At 43.8% G+C, this 26,850-nt stretch overlaps 1 protein-coding gene across 1 annotated transcript in view; it reads right to left on the bottom strand.

The window, feature by feature from the left end:
* The window catches only part of LOC145345181 (uncharacterized), a 135,093-nt gene that overhangs the window by 1,713 nt on the left and 106,530 nt on the right, over nt 1–26,850 (bottom strand). The window contains exon 12 of the mRNA XM_080192905.1: nt 24,702–24,868. Within this exon, the coding sequence (XP_080049031.1) occupies nt 24,702–24,868 (167 nt within the window). The remainder of the gene's footprint in view (nt 1–24,701; nt 24,869–26,850) is intronic.

Genomic DNA, 26,850 nt, shown 5'->3' with positions numbered 1-26,850 from the left:
GGTAGCAAGGATTGTTTTCAATTCACAGCTAAATACAAAATGAATGCATAATATTCTCAATTAAACGTAGACCTAGATAACTACTGGCAAATTTTAAACCAGCTTCAGGAAATAGCACTTCTTTCTTCATTGCATCTACATTGTAAATACTTCTCCAAGGCACGGACTTACTGAAAAGTCCGAATCAGACTAATTTACTGATAAACTCACCAGGCTATTAATAAGTGCGCACAAACAGTGGGTGAGATTTTCTTTGATATCGGCATAGGCAGATTCTGGGCAGGAAAAGCAGCATTGAACCCGCAGACCCTAGTGGCAGATTTTCACGCCACCGATTGTGGCACTTAGTGTCAATAATTTTCAGCCATGGGTTCTATGCTGTATCACTGGCGGGTGATCTCTGATTCTCCCATCTGCCAGCAAATTAACGCTTTAATCATCAGGGTGTCATATGTAAAGGCCGCCTCAGTGCATAGCAGTGAAAAAGCTTTTCTCATGTCACCTTTGCTACTTTTACAAATCATTTTAATTTTTAGCTCTCTTGTTCTTAATCTGTTTACAAGTGGGTTCAGTTTCTCCCTATCTGCTCTGTCCAGTCTCTTCCTGATTTTGAACATCTCTATCAAATATCCTCTTAGCCTTCTTCTCTCCAAGGAGAATAGCTCCAATCTCTCCTCACAATTGAAGTTTCTTATCCTGGCTCCTTCCTCTGCAGCTGGATCCTAGACTTCCTAACCTATAGACTGCAATCAGTAAGTAGATGCAACAGCTCCTCCAAGATCATCCTCAACACCAGTGCCCACAAGGTGTATCCTCAGCCTCTTGCTATACTCCTTATACACCTACGACTATGTGACCAAATTCCCCTCCAACTCCATTTTCAAGTTTGATGATGACACCACTGTAGTGACTCTGACCTCAAATAACAATGAGACAGACTACAGAAAAGAGATAGAGAATCTGATGAAATGGTGTGCGATAATACTGACAATAATGTCAGTAAGACAAAAGAGATAGTTAGTCATCAACTTTAGAAAGTGTTGTGGAGGACATGTCCCTGTCTACATCAACAGGAACGAAGTGGAAATGATTGTGAGCTTCAGGTTTCTAGGTGTTCAGATCACCAACAACCTGTCCTGGTCCCTCCACGCCGATGCTATTGTTAAGAAACCCCACCAACATCTCTACTTTCTCAGGAAGCTAAGGAAATTCAACATGTCCACTACTACTCTCACCAATTTTTACACATGCACCATAGGACGCATCCTTTCTGGATGAATCACAGCTTGGAATGGTTCATGCTCTGACCAAGACCACAAGAAACTACAAGGGCTGTGAACGTAGCCCAGTCCATCATGCAAACCAGCCTCCCATCCACTCTCTACATCTATACCTCCCGCTGCATCGGAAAAGCAGCCAGCATAATCAAGGACCCTACACACCCTAGACATACTCTCTTCTATCTTCTTCCATCAGGAAAAAGATACCAAAGTCTGAGATCATGTGCCAACCCGACTCAAGAATAGCTTCTTCCCTGCTGCCATCAAACTTTTGAATGGACTTACCATCTATTGAGTTGATCTTCCTCTACACCTAAGCTCTGACTATATTCTGCACTCATTTCCTTCTCCCCTATGTATTTTGTGAACAATATGCTTTTCTGTACAGTGTGCAAGAAACAATGCTTTTCACTATATCTCAATATAGGCAACAGTAATAAATCAAATGAAAACAAATCCTTGTAAACTTTTCTACACTCTCTCCAATGTGTTCATATCCTTTTGATAGTGCAAGTGGCCAGAACTGTACATAATATTCTAGCTGAGGTCTAAATTCAACACAGCTCCTTGTTCTTGTATTCTATGTCCCTATTATAGAGTCTATAGTGTTTTACAGCATAGTAAGAAGCCCTTTGACCAGCCATCAAACATCTATCCACTCTAATCCCATATTAATGAAGCCCAGAATATGATATGCTTTATTAACTTCTCTCTTCACCTGTCCCACCACCTTTAATGATTTATGTGCATATACATCTAGATCCCTCTGCTCTTGTATTCCCTTAAGAATTTTACTCCTTATTTTATTTTGTCTCCCAATGTTCTTTCTAATAAAATACATCACCTCACTCTTCTCTGCATTAAACTTCATCTGTCACCTACACACCCATTCCATCAACCTGTCTATGCCCTTTTGAAGTTCTATACTGTTCTCTTCATATTTTACAATATTTCCCAAGTTTGTGTTATCTGTAAACTTTGAAATTGTCCCTTGCACACCCTTTGGAGAGGCTGTGTGGGAAGTCAAATCAATCAGGAGCAAGGGCACGCAACTGGTACATAAGAACATAAGAAATAGGAGCAGGAGTAGGCCATCTAGCCCTTCGAGCCTGCCCCGCCATTCAATAAGATCATGGCTGATCTGTCGTGGCTCAGTTCCACATTCCCGCCCTCTCCCCATAACCCTTAATCCCCTCGCTTATCAAAAACCCATCAACCCGCTTCTTAAAAATATTTAGCGAGGCAGCCTCCACCACTTCAGTGGGCAGAGAATTCCAGAGATTCACCACCCTTTGAGTGAAGAAGTTCCTCCTCAACTCCGTTCTAAACCACCCCCCCTTTATCTTGAGGCTGTGCCCCCTAGTGTCCTTTCTGAGCAGGAAGAGTCTCTCCACCTCTATCCTATCCATCCCATTCATCATCTTATATGTCTCAATGAGATCTCCCCTCATTCTTCTAAACTCTAACGAGTACAAGCCTAGTTTATTCAGCCTCTCCTCATAGCTCAACCCCCCCCCGGTATCAGCCTAGTAAACCTCCTCTGCACTCCCTCCAAGGCCAAAATATCCTTGCGTAAGTGCGGCGACCAAAACTGCACACAGTACTCCAGCTGCGGCCTCACCAATGCCCTATACAGCTGCAGCAAGACCTCCCTACTTTTATATTCAATCCCCCTCACTATGAAGGCCAGCATCCCATTCGTCTTCCTGACCACCTGCTGCACCTGCAGGCTGGGTTTTTGCGACTCATGCACAAGGGCCCCGAGGTCCCTCTGCACCGTCGCCTGCTGCAGTTTTTCGCCACGTAAGTAATAGTCCTTTCTACCATTATTCCTACCAAAGTGGACAACCTCACATTTGCCAACATTAAATTCCATTTGCCAGTTCCTGGCCCATTCGCCCAGCCTATCTAGATCCTTCTGCAGACTCTCCACACCCTCCGCGCAATTTGCCGTTCCACCAATCTTGGTGTCATCAGCAAATTTCGACACCATGCACTCGGTTCCCTCCTCCAGATCATCTATATAAATGGTAAATAGCTGAGGCCCCAGCACCGACCCCTGGGGCACTCCACTAGTCACCAACCGCCAGTCCGAATAGCACCCATTAACCCCCACTCTCTGCCTCGTACAGAGAAGAACCTCAGCTTGAGCCAGGGAGGAGTAGAGATGAGACTTGTATATTAGGTCTGTCAGACCTTTATCTTGTGAAGATATTATATTAATAATAAATCGTTCATTGTTGAAGCCACAATGAGCTGCCTTCAACTTTACTACAATTACAAACTGAGACATTCCAAGGTTCAGGACTATGAGCTGAAATGTGTCCTAAAGCTTGGAGTAGCTGCACAAGGTTCAATGAGAGAAGGCCGCTGTCCAAGGCTCACCGTATAGCATGTATAAAAGCCTTTGGCTGTAGACACCAGAGAGTGTTGGACATGGAATGCATATTGTAAATATAACTTGTAATTGGAGGTGTAGAGAGGTACCTTTGGAGTGCCATATAGTATTGAAAGAAATGGAACTGTACTGAATATTTTTAATCAATTAAACTGCTGTGCAAAGTTCTCTTACAAATTTTATGAATAAAGTATATTTTATTCAAACCCTTATTCAGCAATAAGAGGAAGAACAAAAGTTACAATGGTTTTCTAATAATCAGAGTTTTCAAATGACCAACAGTAGGAATGTTGGAGTGAGGGAGGGACGGAGGGACTGCCAACTCTCTAGGATGTGTCCCAATGTGTGTGAGAGTGGGGGAGTTGTCAAGGCCACAATCAATGCCCCAGTGAGTATGGAGTTGATGGAAGCCAAGAGAGGAGGGCAGGGAAGGGTAGGATTGCATTGTTCCTTTTCTTCCCGGTTTCACTGCCAGGATCTTGCTTAGTCAAGGCCAGCATGTGGGATGGGCTCTTTGTTTCTAATGCTTTGTTAATAAATTCCTTTCTAACTTTCTCTACATTTTTCAAGTGTTTCTGCTTTCTCATGGTCTTTACAGACTTCTTTTGGAAACTGTTAACTATTTAGTTGCAAGTCTGGGTTTGTACTTTTTTCCTTTAGATGATGCTGTCACAAAAAAATGTAACCTACTCACTGATGCTCAGTTTGGGTTCCATCACGGACATTCAGCTCCTGACCTCATTACAGCCTTGAACTAAGCACAGACAAAAGTGTTCAATTCCCGAGGCAAGTTGAGTGTGACTGTCCTCGACATTGGCACAGTACTTGACCAAATGTGGCATTAAGAAGTCCTGGTAATATTGAAATCGGGGGTGGGGTGGGGCAGAAACGATTATCTCAGCCCCAGGACATTACTGCCAGAACTCTTCAGGGTCGTATCCTAGGCCCAGCCATCTTCAGATTTTTCATTAATAACGTTCTCTCCAGCATAAGGCTGGAAGGAGTCGAGATGTTTACTGATGACTGCACAATGTTCTGCACCATTCACAATATTTCAAAACAGTCCAGGCTTACTTGCAGCAAGTCCCAGTCAACATTCAACCCTAGGCCACTAAGTGCAAGTAATATTTTTTGCCACACAAGTGCTTGGCAATAGCCATCTCTAACAAGTAAGAGTCTAATCATCTTTTCCTGACATTCATATCATTGTTAAATCTCCCAGCATCAAAATCCTGGGGGACACCACTGACCAGAAGCTTAATTGGACCATCCCACGTAAATATTGTTACTACAAGAGTAGGTGAGTGGTTGGGAAGTCTGTTGTGAGTGACTCATTTTTTAACTACCCAACATCTAGCCACTGCCGACAAGGCATGGATTGGGATTGTGATGGAATATTCTCCATCTGCCATTGATACTCCATCCACAGATATAGTTACTTCCTCCATCATTGGTGCACAGTAGCAGCATTATGTACCATTTATAAAGTGCACTGCAGCAATTCATCAGGCCTCTTTCTGCAGCATTTTAAAATTACCATTGAGAAGGACAAGGGCAGCGGGCATATGGGAACACCACCACCTGCAAGTTTCCCTCCAAGTCTGACAGAATCCCGACTTGGAGAAACATTGCTGCTCCCTCATCGTCACTGGATAAAGATTATGGAACTCCCCACCCCCACCACCACCTTCTCAAGGATAAATAGAAATAAGCAATAAATGCAGACCTTGTCAGCATTGACCACATGCTTCCGAGAAGGAATAGAAGTATTATGCTTACAGTGCCACATGCTGGTGCAGTATTTCTACAATTTAGCAATGACTCTCTATTTATAAAGATAGCAGGTGCCACTGAAAAGAGAGACATGTTGTTGAAGCTTATCAACTTGTACTCATCTAAACAAATACAAGCTAATGCGTGTAAGATAAAAAGCTTTGGCAACTTGTCTCATTTTTCAGTTACATTCAATTCCTGTGCTACTAAACAATTGTTGATTACAGCCTTGTACTCTTTCCATTTCATATGATTCAACTCATTTATTATGTTCAAAGTTTCAAATTTAAATTTCTTTTCTGTGGAATGTTGGGGGAGGGGGGATTCTTATAAAAAAGTTCCAAGTGCTGAATTTGCAGGAAAACTGGAGTAAATCACTTTTTTTTCAGTGTGAGTTTACACTAGAATGTCCCACACTCTGTGCACTGCAGAGGCCACCAGTGTAAATATCTTTAGATTTCAGGAGCAGGGTCTATTCACACTGAAGAGGCTGCAATCAGCAGGGCCTTTGTGTATGCGCAGTGGGCCTCAAGTGCCAGCCTCTGGTTTGCTGGCCAGCTAAATTGCTGGCCAGCCACAAACGCCCGTCCCATCCTGGCCCAACTCGATCTCCAGCCACATCCCCTCCAGCAAAGACAATCCCCAGACCCCCCTTCCCCAACCCCAACCCACCGCCTCCAAATCGCTGGCATCCATCCAGGCCCACCTGGATCACAATGCAGAGTGGCAGTGGGACGCCCTACCCCCACCAATCGCCCCCAGGCCCTGACACCAGTAGGCCCCGCCTCCTAGGCCCCACGCACTTAGCACTGCTCCATGCTTGGTGGACCCCCTCGGCATGGGTACTTTGCGCCGTTGGCAGTGCTGGGGCACAGGCTAGCACTGCCAGGGTACTCATGCCCAGTGACACCACCCCATCTGCTGCCTGACCCCCGAGGGGGGGCCCCGTTTGCCCCCCCTTCACTCCAGTGGGGTCGTCCTGCTAGTTCCCCAAAAGTGGGGAGCTATAGTAATTCCTGTTGGAGTGAAACACGCTGGCAGAGTGAGAGAATTCAACCATCGGGCCTGGAGAATTCAGTCCCGGGCCCAATAATAGCATTTAATTAGTTTGTAAAATACTATTTAAATGCCAGTCCTGCCTCCCAGCCGATTTGCAGCGCCACACAGATGCTGCCAGAAATTCGGGCCTGAGAGGCACATGAATGCTCGCGGGAATCCTGCAAATCGGCCAATGTGCAATTCTTTAGCCCCACTGCACTAAAAAACTAGCACAGCGAGATGGGAGAATCGCCCTGTGTGTGCGTGTATGTTTGGATGAACGGCTCTTGCAGAGAGCTAGAGCAGACCTGATGGTTTGAATGGTTTTCTTCTGTGTTGTAACTATTTTATTACATAAGAACATAAGAACATAAGAAATAGGAGCAGGAGTAGGCCATCTGGCCCTTCGAGCCTGCCCCGCCATTCAATAAGATCATGGCTGATCTGTCGTGGCTCAGTTCCACTTTCCCGCCCTCTCCCCATAACCCTTAATCCCCTCTCTTATCAAAAACCCATCAACCCGCTTCTTAAAAATATTTAGCGAGGCAGCCTCCACCACTTCAACGGGCAGAGAATTCCAGAGATTCACCACCCTTTGAGTGAAGAAGTTCCTCCTCAACTCCATTCTAAACCGCCCCCCCTTTATCTTGAGGCTGTGCCCCCTAGTCCTACTGTCTTTTTTGAGCGGGAAGAGTCTCTCCACCTCTATCCTATCCATCCCATTCATCATCTTATACGTCTCAATGAGATCTCCCCTCATTCTTCTAAACTCTAACGAGTACAAGCCTAGTTTATTCAGCCTCTCCTCATAGCTCAACCCCCTCAACTCTGGTATCAGCCTAGTAAACCTCCTCTGCACTCCCTCCAAGGCCAAAATATCCTTGCGCAGGTGCGGCGCCCAAAACTGCACACAGTACTCCAGCTGCGGCCTCACCAATGCCCTATACAGCTGCAGCAAGACCTCCCTACTTTTATATTCAATCCCCCTCGCTATGAAGGCCAGCATCCCATTCGCCTTCCTGACCACCTGCTGCACCTGCAGGCTGGGTTTTTGCGACTCATGCACAAGGACCCCGAGGTCCCTCTGCACCGTCGCCTGCTGCAGTTTTTCACCACGTAAGTAATAGTCCTTCCTACCATTCTTCCTACCAAAGTGGACCACCTCACACTTGCCAACATTAAATTCCATTTGCCATTTCCTGGCCCATTCGCCCAGCCTATCCAGATCCTTCTGCAGACTCTCCACACCCTCCGCACAATTTGCCTTTCCCCCAATCTTGGTGTCATCAGCAAATTTCGACACCCTACACTCGGTTCCCTCCTCCAGATCATCTATATAAATGGTAAATAGCTGAGGCCCCAGCACCGACCCCTGGGGCACCCCACTAGTCACCAACCGCCAATCCGAATAGCACCCATTGACCCCCACTCTCTGCCTCCTATTTGACAACCAATCCTCTATCCACGCTAACACCCTACCCCCAACTCCATGTCCTCTGACCTTCTGCAGTAACCTCTTGTGAGGTACCTTATCAAACGCCTTCTGAAAATCCAGAAAGACCACATCCACCGGCTCTCCTCTATCCACCGCCCTAGACACATCCTCATAGAACTCCAGTAAATTTGTCAGACACGACTTCCCTTTAATGAAACCGTGTTGCGTCTGCCCTATCAAGCAATTCCCTTCAAGATGCCTCGCAATTTCCTCCTTAATGACGGATTCTAACATTTTACCTACCACAGACGTTAAACTAACCGGCCTATAATTCCCCGCCTTTTGCCTGGCACCCTTCTTAAACAACGGTGTAACATTAGCCGTTTTCCAATCTTCCGGCACTTCCCCGGAATCCAGCGACGTCTGGAAAATAACCACCAAGGCATCCATTATAACCTCCGCCATTTCTTTCAGAACCCTCGGATGCATTCCATCCGGTCCTGGGGACTTGTCCACAATCAGCCCCTCCAGTCTGTCGCGCACCACCTCTCTAGTAACAGTAATGTCATTAAGACCCTCCAGTCCTACCACCTTTCCATCGCTGACACCCGGCAAATTATTCACGTCCTCCTCCGTGAAGACAGAAACAAAAAAGTTATTCAAGACCTTAGCCGTATCCCCATCCCCTACCACTAGGTCCCCTTTCTCATCCTCTAAGGGACCAACGTTCACCCTAGCCAGCCTCTTCCTTTTTATATATTTATAAAAACTCTTGCTATCCTTTTTTATATTAAGCGCTAGCCCAGCTTCATAGCTTCTTCTACCCTCCTTTATCAACTTTTTTGTCAATCTTTGTTGACATTTAAACCTTTCCCAATCCTCTTCTCGCCCACTGCTCTTAGCTACTCTAAATTCCTCCGCTTTTAGTTTAATACTTTCCTTCACCTCCTTTGTTATCCACGGCTTATTACCTCTCTTCCTACTGTCCTTTTTAACCATCGGAATAAATTTCTGCTGAGCACCAAGAAAGATCTCCTTAAAGATCCTCCACTGCTCCTCAGCAGACCTACCTTCCAACACGCTCCCCCAGTCCACATTCGCCAATTCTTCTCTCATCCTACCATACTCCCCTCTATTCAAACAAAGGACGCGTGTCCGGGAACCCACTTTCTCCTCCTCCATCTGCAACAGAAACTCCACCATACAATGATCACTCTCTCCAAGAGGATCCTTCACCGCAAGGTCCCTAATTCTACCCGCCTCATTACATAGCACCAGATCCAAGATAGCTCGCTCCCTCGTCGGCTCCAACACACACTGTTCCAGGAAACTATCCCGGCAGCATTCCAAGAACTCCTCCTCGAGCCCACCTCGTCCAACATGGGTCGACCAATCAATATGCAGATTGAAATCCCCCATAACTACTGCCGTCCCATTCCTGCACGCCGCACTTATTTGCGCGTTAACAGCCCGCCCCACCTCCAGATCATTATTCGGGGGCCTATAGACGACACCCACCAGCGTCTTCCTCCCTTTGCTGTTCCTAATCTCCACCCACAACGATTCCACTTTCTGCTCTTTGGCTCCGATATCATCCCTTGCTACCACCTTGATGCTGTCCTTAATCAGCAGAGCTACGCCACCCCCTCTTTCCTCCTGCCTATCCTTCCTAAACACTTGATAGCCCTGTACATTCATCTCCCAGTCCCTGTCACCTTGCAGCCACGTCTCTGTAATGGCCACCAGATCGTATCCATTTGTGTCGATCTGCGCCACCAGCTCATCCACTTTATTCCGAATGCTTCGTGCATTCAGATAAAGCGCTTTCATCCCAGCCTTCTTCTGGACCCTATTTGCCGTAACGCCACCACTTGGGACATCCTCAGCCTCTTCCCTTACCTGTACCCTATCCTTAACTGTAGACCTCCTAACATCACCTACCCTCGCACCCTCCCCCCCCCAATTAGTTTAAAGCCCTGTCTACAGTCCTCTTTACTCGATTCGCCAGCACTCTGGTCCCAGCACGGTTCAGACCAACCCCATCCCGCCCGAACAAGTCCCACCTACCCCAATACTGGTGCCAATGCCCCATAAATTCGATCCCATTCCTCCCACACCAATCTCTGAGCCACCCATTCACTTCCTTTATCCTGTCAACCCTACGCCCGTCTGCACTCGGTTCAGGCAGTAGCCCAGAGAAGACCACCTTGTCGGTTCTACTTTTTAATTCCATTCCCAGCTTCTCATACTCCCTCCCCAGATCCTCAGTCCGCACTTTGCCTACGTCGCCGGCACCCACATGTACCACCACAACCGGGTTCTCACCCTCCCACTCCAGATTCCTCTGCAGCCCAGCTGCGACATCCTGTACCCGAGCACCAGGCAGACAACACACCCTTCTGTGCACTTTGTCATTGTGACAAAGGACAGTGTCAATTACACTATAGATAAAAATTGGAAACTCTTCCCTAGGTGTGGGTTGCACAATTACTACATGTAAAAATGCTGCTATAGTATTTAAACATGACTGCCATCCACCTATAAGTTGGTGGAAGCCAACACTGACTGAATGAAAGAAGCTTTGAATCAACATTTTAAATAATGCATTAATCTATTAGAAGTTTTGCTATAGTGTGATGATGCTGTGCCTTTAAGAAATGTATTTGTGTCATGTTTCTTCTCAAGGGATTGTTTTTAACTATGATTATGGTGCTGATTGGCTACAACTGGTAGCTCATCGGCTGATATTACATAAGATTAATTGCTCCTAATTATTGGAATGTTTGTTTTAATCTGTGCTAATACATTATTGTTCCCTCGGGTTTTCAGAGTAGGATTTGATTAGGCTGATTGACAAGAAGAAAATCTTTCATGGGTAGAGTTAGCTTTACAGAGAGAAAAAGGCAGGCAGTTGCAGTTGAATTTGAAAGGGAGTAGCTGCTCTTCTCTCTCTCTCTGGAAATTGAAGTCTGGCACCTATTAGAAAATATACAGCTGTCTCCACGGGTCTGTAAAAGGCAAGGGGTGTTTTCTCTCTCTCTCTTTGTCTCACTGGCGTTCTGCTCCTCTGGAGGGGCTGTCTTTGTCATTTGTGGGACATGGGTGTTGCTGGCTGGCCAGCATTTATTATCCATCTCTAGTTGCCCTTGAGAAGGTGGTGGTGAGCTGCCTTCTTGAATTGCTGCAGTCCACATGCTGTGGATTGACCCACATTGATGTTAGGGAGGGAATTCCAGGATTTTGGCCCAGCAACTGCAGAAGAACAGCGATATAAGTCAGAACAGTGAGTGGCTTGGAGGGGAACTTAGAGGTGGTGGTGTTCCCATGTATCTGCTACCTTTGTCATTCTAGATGGAAGTGGTGGTGGGTTTGATTTAATAAGGGGGTATAATGGGGAAAAGGCTGGAGAATGGGGATGAGAAAATTATCAGCCATGACTGAATAGTGGAGCAGACTTGATGGGCTGAGTGATCTAATTCTGCTCCTATGTCTTTTGGTTTTATGGTTTGGAAGGTGCTGTCCAAGGATCTTTGGTGAATTGCTGCAGTACATCTTGTAGATAGTACACATTTGCGTTAAGTTGGTCTCTCTCTATGTCCTAGCTATGACTGTAACACTACATTCTGCGCTTTCTTGTTTCCTTCTCTATGAATGATATGTTTTGTCTGTGTAGTGTGCAAGAAACAATACTTTTCACTGTACGTTAATACATGTGACAATAATAAATCAAATCAAACACTGTTGCTACTGGGCGTTGATGGTGGAGAGAGTGGATATTTGTAAATGTGGTGCCAATCAACCGGGCTGTGTTGTCCTGGATGGTGTCAAGGTTCTTGAGTATTGTTGTCTGAGACTCATAAGACAGGTTTCTGTGTATCTCTGTCCAGAGAGATTAAAAGGCTGAAGGATAAGGAATTCACTTAAGTGGGTTCATCTTGCTAACTGACTCTGAAGAGGAATTTATGTCTATGGGGATACTGCTTAAATTGGAACTAATGAAAATAGCTAGCAATTAATACTTTGTCAAGTTTAAGTATTTCAACTGGTAAAAGTTATGCTCATTCTTTTTGTTACATTTTAACTGAGTTGTTAATAAAACACCTTAAGCTCACACTAATGCCAAAATCAAAAATAGCTGGGGTCTAGGTTAACTTCATAACATACTTTGGAGTTTCCTACCTGATTCCTTACAATAGTATGCATCAACATTCACTTTCTGTAGCACCTTTTGTGCAACACCAACTGAAATACAGCTATAAAACTTAATTCCTATATTTATCTTAGAGTCAGGAAATTTATATTCCATTTTACTGGGCCGCTATGTGTGGATTTGGCGGGGGGAAGCATAAAATGGGACCAAACTCTGTTTGACCTGAAGTCTGACACTGTCATTTTGCTTCAGATTTTACCAGCATTGGGTTTAGAGGGTAGACTTCTGCTAGGCAGATGGGCTAGAAGTCATAGTGATAATTGGCATGGGCCATAGCTTGTTTGTGAGCTATTTTTAGTTTAATATAATTTGTTCTCTATCTTTGCACTGTTATTCAAACTATAAATAAGCTCTGGTGATTAATGTATAATTTCCTACATTGCGACAATGTCCATACTTCAAAAGCAATTTATTGCCTGTAAAGTGCTTTTGGAAATCCTGAGGTCATGTATACATGAGCCATATCCTGTCTGTTTTAGATCTGTTGATCTGCCACTCTCAGATCCAGGTTTCATTCCCAAGTGGCCAGAATAATGTAGCACTAAAGCTACATATGTTCATGTTCACTTGCCTTTGTAGCGTGGTCGGACAGTACACATATTAAACAACTGCTCAATTTTTACAAACAACTTTTATGACTGCATTTTGCAGTGTCCCTTTCCCAAGCTTAATATCTCTATCCAGTCTTTTCAAACCAAATGCTCAGCATTGATGCACGTTCCTCTATTTCCTATAATGCTATTTTGGCTGAATCTTAATTCTCAAAAATGAATGGATTGGGGTCATTTCAGAAGTTGAAATGCAACAAATTCTGGGTCAGGAAATGAGGCTACCTTGATCCTGCCCACCTCTAATTGAAAGCAGGCTGGATAAGGGGTGGGTGGCAAGCGCACTGGTTGTTTAAATATTAGAACATTTTTAGTTTAACAGTTATTCTGCTTTTAACTACAGGTTGGCAGGTTGCCTGGGCTTTGGGAAACTTGGCAGCTGAACGAAAGCAAGATGGGTTGCATTTGTGAGGTGGTTGCTTATATGCTGTTGTTTGGAGGCCAGGGGGAACAGCAGGAACAAGATGTTCCTTCCAGCCATTACAAACTACCCCAATTACCCCAAACCCATCTGCCAGTGAGCTGTCAGGCCCCAATCATTAGATCCCCTAACTAACATCTGGTCCCCTTAACCACTATCATAATAACTGCAGGCCAGTGCCAACTCCCACCCCATGATCTTTTTCACTTCCCGAAGCCATAGACCTCAGCCTGTGAAGCAGGTTTCCCATCCGAGAGGCTTCCAAGTTTGACAGTTAAGTTATGGGCAGGAACTCCACAGGAGGTAAAGAAAAGAAGCAGCCTTGCTGTTAAACAACCATACAACAGTTTCTCCCACTCCACACAGAACTCACCTTTAGGCTAAAATTGAGGTGATTACCTTCATACACATAGAGTACTTCCAAATTCCATCATTTTGAATCTACCCACCACATTCGATTTATCAAGTTTACTGAGACACTACTAACAAAATTGCAATCATTAAGAATTTATTCATTATATTTACATTTCTCAGTAAATTTTAATACTCATTACACACGTGAACAATTTTGCAGCAGTCACTTTCATCCTAACAATAACATGCTTTTAATTTCTAGCTTCACTACATCTTTGGTTGCAAATCCACCTATTTTGACAGTATCACAGGAGATCAACTGATAATATATTAAAAATGTTATGCCACTACACTTTATTGTAGAGGCAAAAAGATAAAATACTGTGTGCTTCTCAGTTACAAACTGAGATTGATGAGCACATTCCAGTCTCTCCTTGCCATGACCTTTTAGTCTGTCTGCACTTAGTCCAGAACAAAATAGTCCCAGCCTGACCTGTAACCAGCCCTGGCATCCTGCACAACAAATACATTTCATGTAGGAGATGCATCCACATTTCAACAACAGAAGGATAAATTGTGCTTCAATGCTTAGAAACTAGCACATTTTCCATTTATTAAGAAATACACCTGCACCAGAGTTAATTCCTCATATTGTACTCATATTGTATCATAAATGTACAAAACAAATTGAATCCAATGGAAGCAATAAAATGATTGCATTGTGACTTTTAATGCGAACAACATCAAAAAATAACATGCCCCAATGGTTGCTTAAATTGGAACGTGCAGTTCACACCGTTTAAACTGTTCAACTCACAATATCAGTAATACTGCTAAGTATTCCTTTGCCATTTTAGGGGAGGTGATATTTCATCTGTCAATTTTTGCCCACATAAGAGAGAAGAGAGATTGGATAGCCTGGGGTTGTTTACCTTGGAGCTAAGGAGACTGGGGGGAGGGGGATGGTGTGGCGGGAGAGGGGGAAGCGAGACTGAGATGCATAAAATTATGAAATGCAGAGATAGACAGGAAGAAACTTTTCTGCTTAGTGGATGGATCAATGACCAGGGGGATAGATTTAAGGTAAGTGGCAGGAGGTTTAGAGGGAATGTGAGGAAATACTTTTTCACCCAGAGGGTGGTGGGAGTCTGGAAGGATGGTGGAGTCAAAGACCCTCATAACATTTAAGAACTATTTTGGTGGGCTTTTGCGATGCCAAGGCATACAAGGCTATGGACCAAGTGTTGGAAAATGGGATTAAAATATTTGGGTGGTTTGTCTTTCACCAGTGCAGGCTTGATAAGCCAAAGGGCATTTTCAGTGCTGTATACCTCTATGACTGAGACTTAACCTATCTATATCCCTTTGCAGACAGTGTACCTCATCTTGCCAACTTGCTCTGCCTAAGCAAATCAAGGTACCTCACAAGAGGTTATTGCAGAAGGTCAGGGGACATGGAGTTGGGGGTAGGGTGTTAGCGTGGATAGAGGATTGGTTGTCAAATAGGAGGCAGAGAGTGGGGGTCAATGGGTGCTATTCGGATTGGCGGATGGTGACTAGTGGGGTGCCCCAGGGGTCGGTGCTGGGGCCTCAGCTATTTACCATTTATATAGATGATCTGGAGGAGGGAACCGAGTGCAGGGTGTCGAAATTTGCTGATGACACCAAGATTGGGGGAACGGCAAATTGTGCGGAGGGTGTGGAGAGTCTGCAGAAGGATCTAGATAGGCTGGGCGAATGGGCCAGGAAATGGCAAATGGAATTTAATGTTGGCAAGTGTGAGGTGGTCCACTTTGGTAGGAAGAATGGTAGGAAGGACTATTACTTACGTGGCGAAAAACTGCAGCAGGCGACGGTGCAGAGGGACCTCGGGGTCCTCGTGCATGAATCGCAAAAACCCAGCTTGCAGGTGCAGCAGGTGGTCAGGAAGGCGAATGGGATGCTGGCCTTCATAGCGAGGGGGATTGAATATAAAAGTAGGGAGGTCTTGCTGCAGCTGTATAGGGCATTGGTGAGGCCGCAGCTGGAGTACTGTGTGCAGTTTTGGGCGCCGCACCTGCGCAAGGATATTTTGGCCCTGGAGGGAGTGCAGAGGAGGTTTACTAGGCTGATACTGGAGTTGAGGAGGAACTTCTTCACTCAAAGGGTGGTGAATCTCTGGAATTCTCTGCCCGTTGAAGTGGTGGAGGCTGCCTCGCTAAATATTTTTAAGAAGCGGGTTGATGGGTTTTTGATAAGAGAAGGGATTAAGGGTTATGGGGAGAGGGCGGGAAAGTGGAACTGAGCCACGACAGATCAGCCATGATCTTATTGAATGGCGGGGCAGGCTCGAAGGGCTAGATGGCCTACTCCTGCTCCTATTTCTTATGTTCTTATTTCTTATGTTCTTATGATTATCGAAGTACCCTGCTATAACCTCCATAATAATAGATTCTTGCAATTTCCCTATGACAGATGTTAGGCTAAATGGCTTACAGTTTCCTGCTTTGTCTCCCTCTTTCTTGAATAAATGTGCTATATGAGTTATTTTCCAATCCACTAAAATCTTTCTAAAATCTATGGAATTTTTGAAGATTATAACCAATGCATCTGCTATGTGTGCAAGCAAGTGCTTAGGATGCAGGCCATCTGGTCCTGGGGACTTGTCAGCCTTTAGGTCTAATTGTTTTCCCAGCACCTATTTCTCTAGTAATGGTGATTGTATTAAATTCATCCTCTCTTAGGATGTTTGAGAAGTTGACTAAGTCCTCCAGCCATAAAAACAGATGCAAAGGGTGGAATTTTCTATTTTTGAGTGCCATGATGGAGGCGTTTTGTGGTACATTTCTCACTGGACAGAATGGCAGGAAATTGCAGCTGATTTCATGCCTGAAGTTCATTAAGTATATGTAGACAAGTACCTTTCTGAAGTACAGGGCAGATCGGGAACTATTAATCTGTTCTGAAGTTACCAAATGAGGTCAAAAGACTGGGCACGTTTAAATGCTACCTGAGCATACTCACACGTCTGCATTCAGTCTGCTGTCATGGCTCTGACATATGTGCACCTTGAGGAAGAGAGGAAACCATCTTGGAGACCTTGGTCCAGCAGATTTTGCCAGATTTGTGCTCAGATCTGCACTTGGCACTGGTGGGGTCCATGAATGGCTAGGCAAGAGAATGAATGGCTAGGCAAGAGAGAGGGCACCTGCCCTCAGGTGCCCCTTCTCCTCAAGGTGATGGGTGGGGCCTGCAGACATGCACAGGGAGGATAAGCATCAGCCAGTGAGCCCCTGAGAGCCTCCACACGATACACTCCAATGGTGTCCAGCTGCTCAAAGTCCCCCTTGTCTGTGACCTCATCAACTCCAGCTGGTCAGGCTGAGGATGGTGCATATTTTTTCTTTCATTCATGGGACGTGAGCATCGCTAGCTGGCCACCATTTATTGCCCATCTCTAGTTGCCCTTGAACTAAGTGACTTGCTAGGCATTTCAGAAGGCAGCTGAGAGCAAACCACATTGCTGTGGCTCTGGAGTCACATGTAAGCCAGACCAGATAAGGACGGTAGATTTCTTTCCCTAAAGGACATTACTGAACCAGATGGGTTTTTCTGACAATCGACAATGGTTTCATGGTCATCAGAAGATTCCTAATCCCAGATATTTTTTATTGAATTCAAATTTCACCATCTGCTAGGGAACTGGGTCCCCAGAACATTAGCTGAGCTTCTGGATTAATCGTCCAGCAATAACACCACTAAGCCATTGACTCCCTTAAACAAGTGGCCCTTATCAGGCCTTAGGCCATCAGAGGGAGTCTGCCAAGATCATCACAGACAGCAGGGCATTGCATTCACGAGGTTGCCTCTATCTTTGCTGTAGATGTTGCGGCTGCACCCAGGAATAGCATTCGGATTAGGAAAATAAAAAAAATTAATGTCCCTTCTGAGTGCTGGGTATTCAATCACTGCATAAATCTTGCACTTTGTAAATACATTTGATGTTAATGTAAATGGTTTGGTCATTTGATGGCATCATGTCCTTTTTATTGCGATGGTGAGTCTTCCTCCCACTCAGTCATTGCCGCTCTTTGTGAACCTCTGTGTGCGATGTCAGGGAGTTGTCAAAGTATTTAGTGAAAGAGAGTACTGAATGAAGTCGCAACTTGTATTGCTTGCGAGACAACATTGTGTGAGAGTTGCTCAGCAGCCTGAAGGGACAGCTACACGTGTTTCCTAAGTAATAGTGGCAAAGCACAAGACAAGATGATGATATCTCCAACCATGCCCTCATTTCACTGTCAGCTATCACTTCTCATTAAGATGGCCATGACTACATCAATTTCTTTGATAGTAAGCGCTGTTGTGTCCACTGTCACTATCCAGAGCCCGTTCATACAGGATTCACCCCTGTCCTGTCCACAGATCATGACCTGGTGGATCATAAGAACATAAGAAATAGGAGCAGGAGTAGGCCATCTAGCCCTTTGAGCCTGCCCCACCATTCAATAAGATCATGGCTGATCTGAAGTGGATCAGTTCCACTTTCCCGCTTTCTCCCCATAACCCTTAATTCCCCTGTCTATCAGAAACCTATCTACCCATGACTTAAATATATTTAGTGAGGTAGCCTCCACCACTTCAACGGGCAGAGATTCACCACTCTTTGAGCGAAGAAGTTCCTCCTCAACTCCGATCTAAACTGCCCCCCCCTTATCTTGAGGCTGTGTCCTCTAGTCCTGCTATCCTTTCTAAGCGGAAAGAATCTCTCTACCTCTACCCTATCCATCCCCTTCATTATCTTATACGTCTCTATAAGATTCCCCCCTCATCCTTCTAAACTCCTATGAGTACAGACCCAGTCTATTTAGTCTCTCTTCATAGGCCAACCACCTCATCTCTGGTATCAGCCTAATGAACCTCCTCTGCACTCCCTCCAAGGCCAATATATCCTTCCGCAAGTGCGGCAAAACTGCACACAGTACTCCAGCTGCGGCCTCACCAGTACCCTGTACAGCTGCAGCAAGACCTCCCTGCTTTTATATTCTATCCCCCTCGCTATAAAGGCCAACATTCCATTCGCCTTCTTGATCACCTGCTGCACCTGCAGACTGGGTTTTTGCGACTCATGCACAAGGACCCCCAGGTCCCTCTGCACCATAGCATGTTGCAGCTTTTCGCCTTAAATCATGTAGGTTTAAGTTACAAGTCTAAATGTGGAATTTGCTGTTGATCTGACTGGTTGTAAATCTCTTGTAGTGCTATGGGACAGAAGGAATGTGGCCTTCTCTCTTTGCCTGAACCTTACTCCTCCTGGAATCTTTTGACTATCAGTGTGTCTCGTGCACATCTTCCACACTGTGCTTTTTCAATGGCATCATCACATGGAAACTGACGCTCATCTCCCTCTTCAGGTTCCTGGCTCTTCTGCTCCTAGTTGTTCAAGGAGCTCTCAGACTCCTCCACTCCTCCCTCTTCCATTGAAGTGCCACGTTGTGAAGGGCACAAAAGATCATTACAATGCAGGAGACTCTCTCTGAAGAGTACTGCAGAGCCCCTTTAAGTCCAAACATCAGAAGGACATCTTCAGGATGTCAATAGTCTGCATGATTATGGTTTGTGTGGAGCTATACATTTCATGGTACCGCTCCTCTGAGGCACTCTGAGGACTACTGTGCACCTCACCTTTCTCCATCTCGAGGTTGCTTGCACATTGGTGTACAGATGCAGCCATTCCCTGTAAAGTTTCTTATACCTCCCTTTGTATTATGTTTTCCCCTTTACAGGGTGCAGATGCCTACCTTCACTCTGACCATCTCATTTGCAATCCAGCACCAGAGAAGACAAGGCCACAGCTAATGACATTAAGATCATGACCATGTCCTATACACCAAGATGTATCTTTTCTAAGTACAGAGCACACAGCCAGTGCTCCTCTCTGGAGAGGATTATGATGTGCACGCCATCCATTGCCTTGTAACATAACTCTCACAACCTCGGGACTGGCTTCATTCTGACACCCTGACAACTTGGCCCCAGGCCAGGGACTATGACTGTCTTTCTTTTTGCTCTTCCTGACTGCTGATAAGATAATATGCCCCTTCCCCCACAAGCTGAACATGAAATTCTATCATGCTGCAATCACTGGCATTTAAAGGCTCTGTTACCATAAGGTTATTGACTAATCCTGACTTATTACCAAAAGCAAAACCTTACATTTCCCCACATCATATACTCACTGTGCTATCTTGTTACCACTCACTTAACCTAGTTCCTCACAAGTCTTTGGAACTTTTTATTGCATCCTCAAAACTTACATTCCCACCTTACTATCAAAGCGATATTTCACGCTGCTCATCGGGAGTATATACCAGTGATAAGAAAGGACTGTAGATAAAGAGAAAGTCAGTCATGGATATCTAAGGAAATAAAGGAGGGTATCAAATTGAAAGAAAATGCATACAAAGTGGCAAAGATTAGTGGGAAATCTTTAAAGGTCAACAGAAAGCTATAAAGCTATAAAGAAAAATAAGATAGGTTATCAGAGTAAATTAGCTCAAAATACAAAAACAGACAGCAAAACTTTCTACAAATATATAAAAAGAAAAAGAATGGCTAAGGTAAACATTAGTCCTTTACAGGATTAGAAGCGGCATTTAATAACGGGAAATGAAGAAATAGCTGAGACATTGAACAGGTATTTTGTGTCGGTCTTCACAGTGGAAGACACAAATAACATGCCAAAAATTGATGACAAGAAGGTGATGGCAGGTGAAGACCTGGAAACCATCATTATCCCTAAAGAAGCAGTGTTAGGTAAGCTAATAGGAATAAAGGTAGACTACTCTCCCGGCCCTGATAGAATGCATCCCAGGGTACTAAAAGAGATGGGGGAGGAAATAGCAAATGCACTCATGGTAATTTACCAAAACTCGCTGGACTTTGGGATAGTTCCAGTAGATTGGAAAACAGCAAATGTGACGACACTGTTTAAAAAAGGAGATAGACAAAAGGCGGGTAACTATAAACTGGTTAGCTTAACTTCTGTAGTGGGAAAAATTCTTGAATTTATCATTAAGGAAGAAATAGCAAGACATCTGGATAGAAATTATCCAATTGGGAAGACACAGCATGGGTTTATGAAAGGCAGGTCATGTTTAACTAATTTAGAGGAATTCTTTAACATAGGAACATGGAAGATAGGAACAGAAGGAGGCCATTTGGCCCTTTGAGCCTTCTCCGCTATTCATTATGATCATGACTGATCATCCACTCAATAGCCTAATCCTGCTTTTTGCCCATAACCTTTGATCCCATTTGCCCCAAGTGCTATATCCAGCCACCTCTTGAATACATTCAATGTTTTGGCATCAACTACTTCCTGTGGTAATGAATTCCACAGGCTCACCACTCTTTGGGTGAAGAAATGTCCCCTCATCTTTGTCCTAAATGATCTACCCTGAATCCTCAGACTGTGACCTCTGGTTCTGGACTACCCCACCAACCATGGGTACTATGTATCTAATCTGTTGCTGGCCAAATATGTTTTTCTGCTTTTCTTTCATTCTGTGTGATCCACCTGTCTTTTGTAGAAATGGACCAAATGAATTGAGGGTGGTGTGAAAAAAAGAACTCTACTGCAAAAAGCTTGTTTATTGATTGTTTGGCAGAGTCAATGTGGAGAGTGGGTGATGTCAGCAGCCTCTGCTGGCAGCAAAAGCCTACTTTATCTGATGTTCCCAGGCAGTCTCTCATCCAAATACTAACCAGGCCTGAGTCTGCCTAGCTTCTGAGATCAGATGAAATTGGGCGCCTTCATTAAAGTTTAAGCATTGATAACTTGGCTTTCTCTTAAGGCATGCAGTCCAATCATCCATATTTTCCTCCATAGCTTATAGCTCTTGCAGCACACAAAGATGTTTTTTCTTTTCCCTCCCCGTTTCAATTTATTCTGTTACTCTTGGTAATGTACCCCCGACAAACAGAAACTACAAGCCCTCTGCTTGGTTGCCTTGCCTTCAGCTTTAAACATACCTTGGAAAATTGGGGACCAGCCCTTTCTCTCACTACCTGAAATATTAACTCTATCTCTCTCTCCATAGACGCTAGCAGACATGTTGAGTACTTCCAACATTTTCTGCTTTTATTATATTAAAGTTTCCAATTTTTGGTTTGGCAATATCCTTTCCACATCTGTCCTGTCAGGGCCCCTCAGGATTTTATATCTTTCAATCAAGTCGCCTCTTACTCTTCTAAACTCCAGCAAAACAAACTTAGCCTTTCCAGCCTCTTCTCACAAGACAAACCTGCCCATTCAAGATATTAATCTGGCAAACCTTCTCCGAACTGCTTGCAACTCATTTCCATCCTTCCTTAGATAAGAAAACCAATATGGTGGTCTCACCAACGCCTTGCACAACTGAAGCATAACCTCGATATTTTTGTATTCAATTGCCATTGCAATTAGCTATAACATTCCATTAGCATTCCTAAGTACTTGCTATACATGCATACTAACTTTTGCAATTCATGCAAAGGACACCCGAATCCCTCTGCCTCTGAGTTCTGCAATTCCTCAACATTCAAATAAGATGCTTTTTTCTCATTCTTCCTAGCAAAATGGATAATTTCAAATTTTCCCACTTTATACTCCCATTTGTCAGATCTTTGCTCAATCACTTAACCTATCTATGTCCATTTGTACCTTCGTTATGTCCTCTTCACAATTTACTTTCCTATTTATCTTTGTGTCATTAACAAATTTAGCAACCATATTTTCTGTCCCTTCATCCAAGTCATTTATATAGATTGCAAAAAAGCTGAAGCCGCAGCACTGATCCATGTAGTACACCCTGTCAACCAGAAAATGACCCATTTATGCCTACGCTGTTTCCTGTTAGCCAATCTTATTTTCATGCCAATACGTTACCCCTCAAAATATGAGCCTTTATTTTTCACAATAACTTTTGATGTGGCACCTCATCATGTGTCTTCTGGAAATTAGAAACCAACAACATAGGTAGGAGATTTTGCTGAGTGAGTATGAGCAGCTAGATGCTACATTAAAAATTGGTTTTGATTCATAGGACACTGACAGTAGAGCTGGGAAAAGAGGAAGCTGTACTGTTGAGACACTTAAAATACACTGGGCCAAGTGTCCTGGTGAGAGTTCACGTGAGAGGAAATTTTAGAATGTTAATGAGGAAGGATGGAGCAATACTGCTGGATGTGATACGAAGAATGATAACTAGAGTATGATAGGAATGGTAAAAGCATACAAACATAGCAAATAGTATCAGAGTCAGGAAAAATGATAAAGGTGGCATTAAAGGCTCTTTATCTGTATGCATACATTATTCAATATAAGATAAATAAATTGATAGCACAATTTGAAATAATTGGGTCTGATATGAGAGCCATTACAGAGGTGTGGCTGCAAAGTACCTAAAGCTGGGAATGGAATTTCCAAGGAAATTTTACTTTTCAGAAGGACAGGAAGCAAGGAAAAGGAAGATAGGATAACCCTGTTAGTAAAGGATGAGATTGATATAGTAGTGAGAAATGATCTTGGCTAGGATGAATGAGATATTGGGGGGAATTTTCCTGTACTGCCCGTCACAGGAATTGTAGCGGGGGCGAGACGGGGTGGGGGGGATGCAGTGCAGACCATGCAAAGATCCACTGACCCCAGACAGAATTTTCTGGTTTTGGGGCGAGTGTGATCAAATTCTACAGATAGAGTCAGTTTGGTTGGAGATAAGAAATAGCAATTAAAAACAGTGGAGGAGTTTATAGGTCCCCCTAACTGTAGTTACACTGATGGAAAGAGCATAAATCAACAAATAATGGGGATTTGCAAGAAGGGTACCATATTAATTATGGGCAATTTTTATCCTCATACAGAACTATAGAATCCCTATGATGCAGAAAGAGGCCATTAGGCCCAATAAGTCTGCACCAACTTTCTGAAACAAAGTCCCACCCAAGCCCTCCCCTCCGCCCTATCCTTGTAACCCCATGCATTTACCATGGCTACCACACCTTGCACATCTTTAGAAACTAAGGGGCAATTTAAGCATGGCCAATCCACCAAATATAGATTAAACAATTCAAATCGGTAAAGGTAGTTTTAGTTCAGAATGGCTTCATAGATGTCTTTGAGATAACTTCATAGAACAATATTTTCTGGAGGCAAACAGGAACTGGCTATTTTGGCCTGGTAATGTGTAATGAGACAGGATTAATTGATGATCTCATAAGACCATAAGACCAAGGAGCAGAAGTAAGTCATTTGTCCATCACTACACCACCATTCAATGAAATCATGACTGATAGGAAATGATAATCCTCAGCTCCACATTCCCACCTTATCCCCATTACTTACTGATTAAAAATTTGTACAATTCAGCTTCATCCTCTAGACAAGAATGAACAGAATGACAGTATAGGTTCAAGGGGCAAGATGGCCTCTGGTTCTTATTTCCTTTGTTATATTTTATGCCTCAGTAACGTCATCCTCCTACCTGGCAATCAAGTGATGTTTTCAAATAGCAGGGAGATGGTTGGTTCAGGAAACAGAGTTTGGTTGTAAGCCATGATACCCAGGATACTGCACATGCACAATTCATGCAAACAAGAACCCTTTCTTCCAAGTCACTAGCAGTCAGAAGACCAATTACTAATTCTATTAGAGTCCCATGCAAAGTGGGAAGGTTAACACCCTGATCCATATCACATCATATTTCTTTATACCTGTTCCATTATCTTCTGCTTAGATCTACAATGTCACTATTACTCATTTCTTTCAAGGAAGATTGCAGAGGTGCTGCTGTCATCTCAACCATAGTACTGCAGCATGATCTCATTCACAGGGGATTGAAATAAACACGATCTCAATTACACTTCTGTTAGGCATATATTAATTTAAAAAGATTACTGATCAGCAGCTGAACAGACAAAAATCCTGCACCATTACTGTAAAAATCAGAATGGGAAAGATTCATTTCGGTAGAGCCACTTCAATGTGACGCTAGGCAGACTATGTCATTGCCTCAGGGACTATAGTGCCATGGGACTACAACCTGTGTAGCCTATGTGGGTCTTCTCGATGGTCCTTAGTTACATGAGAGTGAGACAGCGAAAATATTTTATGCTTGCAATGTGAAAAGCAAACAGGAATTATGTAATAAATATCATCTACCATACCTCAATGTTATACTGGCTGTAAAGGACATTCTGGATGATCTCTGCTTGGTCATAATTTGCATATCCATCTTTAAGTAGACATTCTGGGAGTCGAACACATGCCATAGAGCCAAACATTTCTCTTGGGGCCAGCAATCCAGTTTTCCAACGATTCACGAGTAAATCCACTGAGCAAAGGCAAAAAGGTTACTTGAGTATTTTAATATTAATTATAAATCAATTCTATTTCTACACACTCAAAAATAGATGGAAATACGAACAAGTACTTGAGTACAATAAACAGTAACTGTGAATATATGCAAGCTAGAGGAAACTTCATCGCAGATTTCTCTTCCCCATTTCCATTCTGAACCTTTCACTAGAAAGGTAGGAAAGATGAACTAAATATCATAGAATCTGTACAGTGCAGAAGGAGGCCATTTGCCCCATTGACTCTCTGACAGAGCATCTTACCCACCATATCCCCCTACCCTAGGCATCTTGGGACATTAAGGGGCAATTTAGCAAAACCAATCCACCTAACCTGCACCTCTTGGGTTAGGTTGCACCTGGAGGAAACCCAAGCAGATACAGGGAGAACGTGCAAATTTCACACAGCCACCCAAAGCTGGAATTGCACCCGGATGCCTGAATATCTGAGCTGCAAGTCTGAATCAGGCCTCACAGGACACTAAGGCACTAAGTTTTGCTCTGGCCCAATACCCTTCTGTTACATCCAAACTGTTTTTGGACAGTGCGAAAAGAAGTAATAGCCCTAACTGTGGCCAAAAAGGCCATCTAAAATGGCGTTTTGTAAAGCACTCTGGGACACTTGGGCAAGAAACTAAACCGACAGGCTACATTTTAAAGACAGAAACAAACAGGCTGCAACCCTGATGAGTGAATAAACAGGATATGGGTCATTTCCAGGATGGAAGAGACTTTCTAGTCACACTGGGCTGTGTACCAGACATAACGGCACCATGAACCCTTATTTAGGAGGAAGGTATGTGACCTATGTGCCTCCAGCACTTACGGACATGGCCATTGGGGACACACCCAGAGATCGGTGTGGTAGCACCTGATTGGACTCTTATCAATCAGGGGGAACAAGTCCTGATCAATTGATTGGCAGTGGCCAAAAGGGGCATGAAACCAAACGGGGTATAAAGGGTGCTACGCAACGAGGAATCTCTCTCTCTCGCTGACCCCACAAATGAGCTACAACAATGGTGACCATCGCCAGCAACGACCAGCATGAGGAGAGCCACCACACCCGAGAAGGAAGGAAGGAAGACCAGAGCCAGAGTGTCAGACCAGACCAAAGGACCAAACTACGCAGACGACTTCCAAGACCAGCATATAGATAAAGGCTAATATCTGCTTGGGTACTTGCCAGTCACGCAATGTTAAGTCAAGGTCTTGTATTGGACTTGAATTCTAGTATTTTCCTGTACGATAACTTACTGTTGGTTGGGTGGGTGATTATTGGTTGTGTGGGTTTAAATATTGATTGTACTAATAAGACGTCTACTCGTAGTTATTTGTCCACCATATAAGGTTAAAACAGACTGTGCAACAGGCAACAAAAAACAAAATCCTGGAGGTGCTGAAAATCTGAAATAAGAAAATAAAATGCTGGAAATACTCAGCAAGTCAAGCAGCATCTGTAGAGCTGAACACAGTTAATATTTCAAGTCAATGACCCATCATTAAGAGGTCTGATGAAGGATGATTGACCTGAAACATTAACTCTGGCCGGAATTTTCCAGCCTCTCCGTCAGCGTGATCCTCTGCTGCCAGCAAAGTCAATAGGTGTTTGAATAACATGGAGAACCCACTGCAGTGGGACCAGAAAATTCTGATGCCTCTTTCTCTCCACAAATGCTGAATAATAACCCTAAAAAGTTTTATCACTTCAAGTTAGAGAATAAAGGTATCTTATATGGCTAATGTGGAAAACACAAACAGAAATGATGTATTGAAAATGAACATTCATCATAACTCAATATTATAATAGCTCAGTTTATTCCTATCTTAGATAGATGGTTCTGCGCTGCAGTATCATCAATTCAGCGATTATCAGAGTCTCAAGCAGTTGAATTGGCAATGGGCCAATATTTTAACAAGGTTATTCATTAACTGACAGTCACCTGAACACAACGATTAC

This window comes from Carcharhinus amblyrhynchos, chromosome 7 (genome assembly GCF_965287045.1).
Source record: "Carcharhinus amblyrhynchos chromosome 7, sCarAmb.v2.hapA, whole genome shotgun sequence".
Taxonomy (NCBI): domain Eukaryota; kingdom Metazoa; phylum Chordata; class Chondrichthyes; order Carcharhiniformes; family Carcharhinidae; genus Carcharhinus; species Carcharhinus amblyrhynchos.
This window is presented reverse-complemented; position numbering and strand designations above follow the sequence as displayed.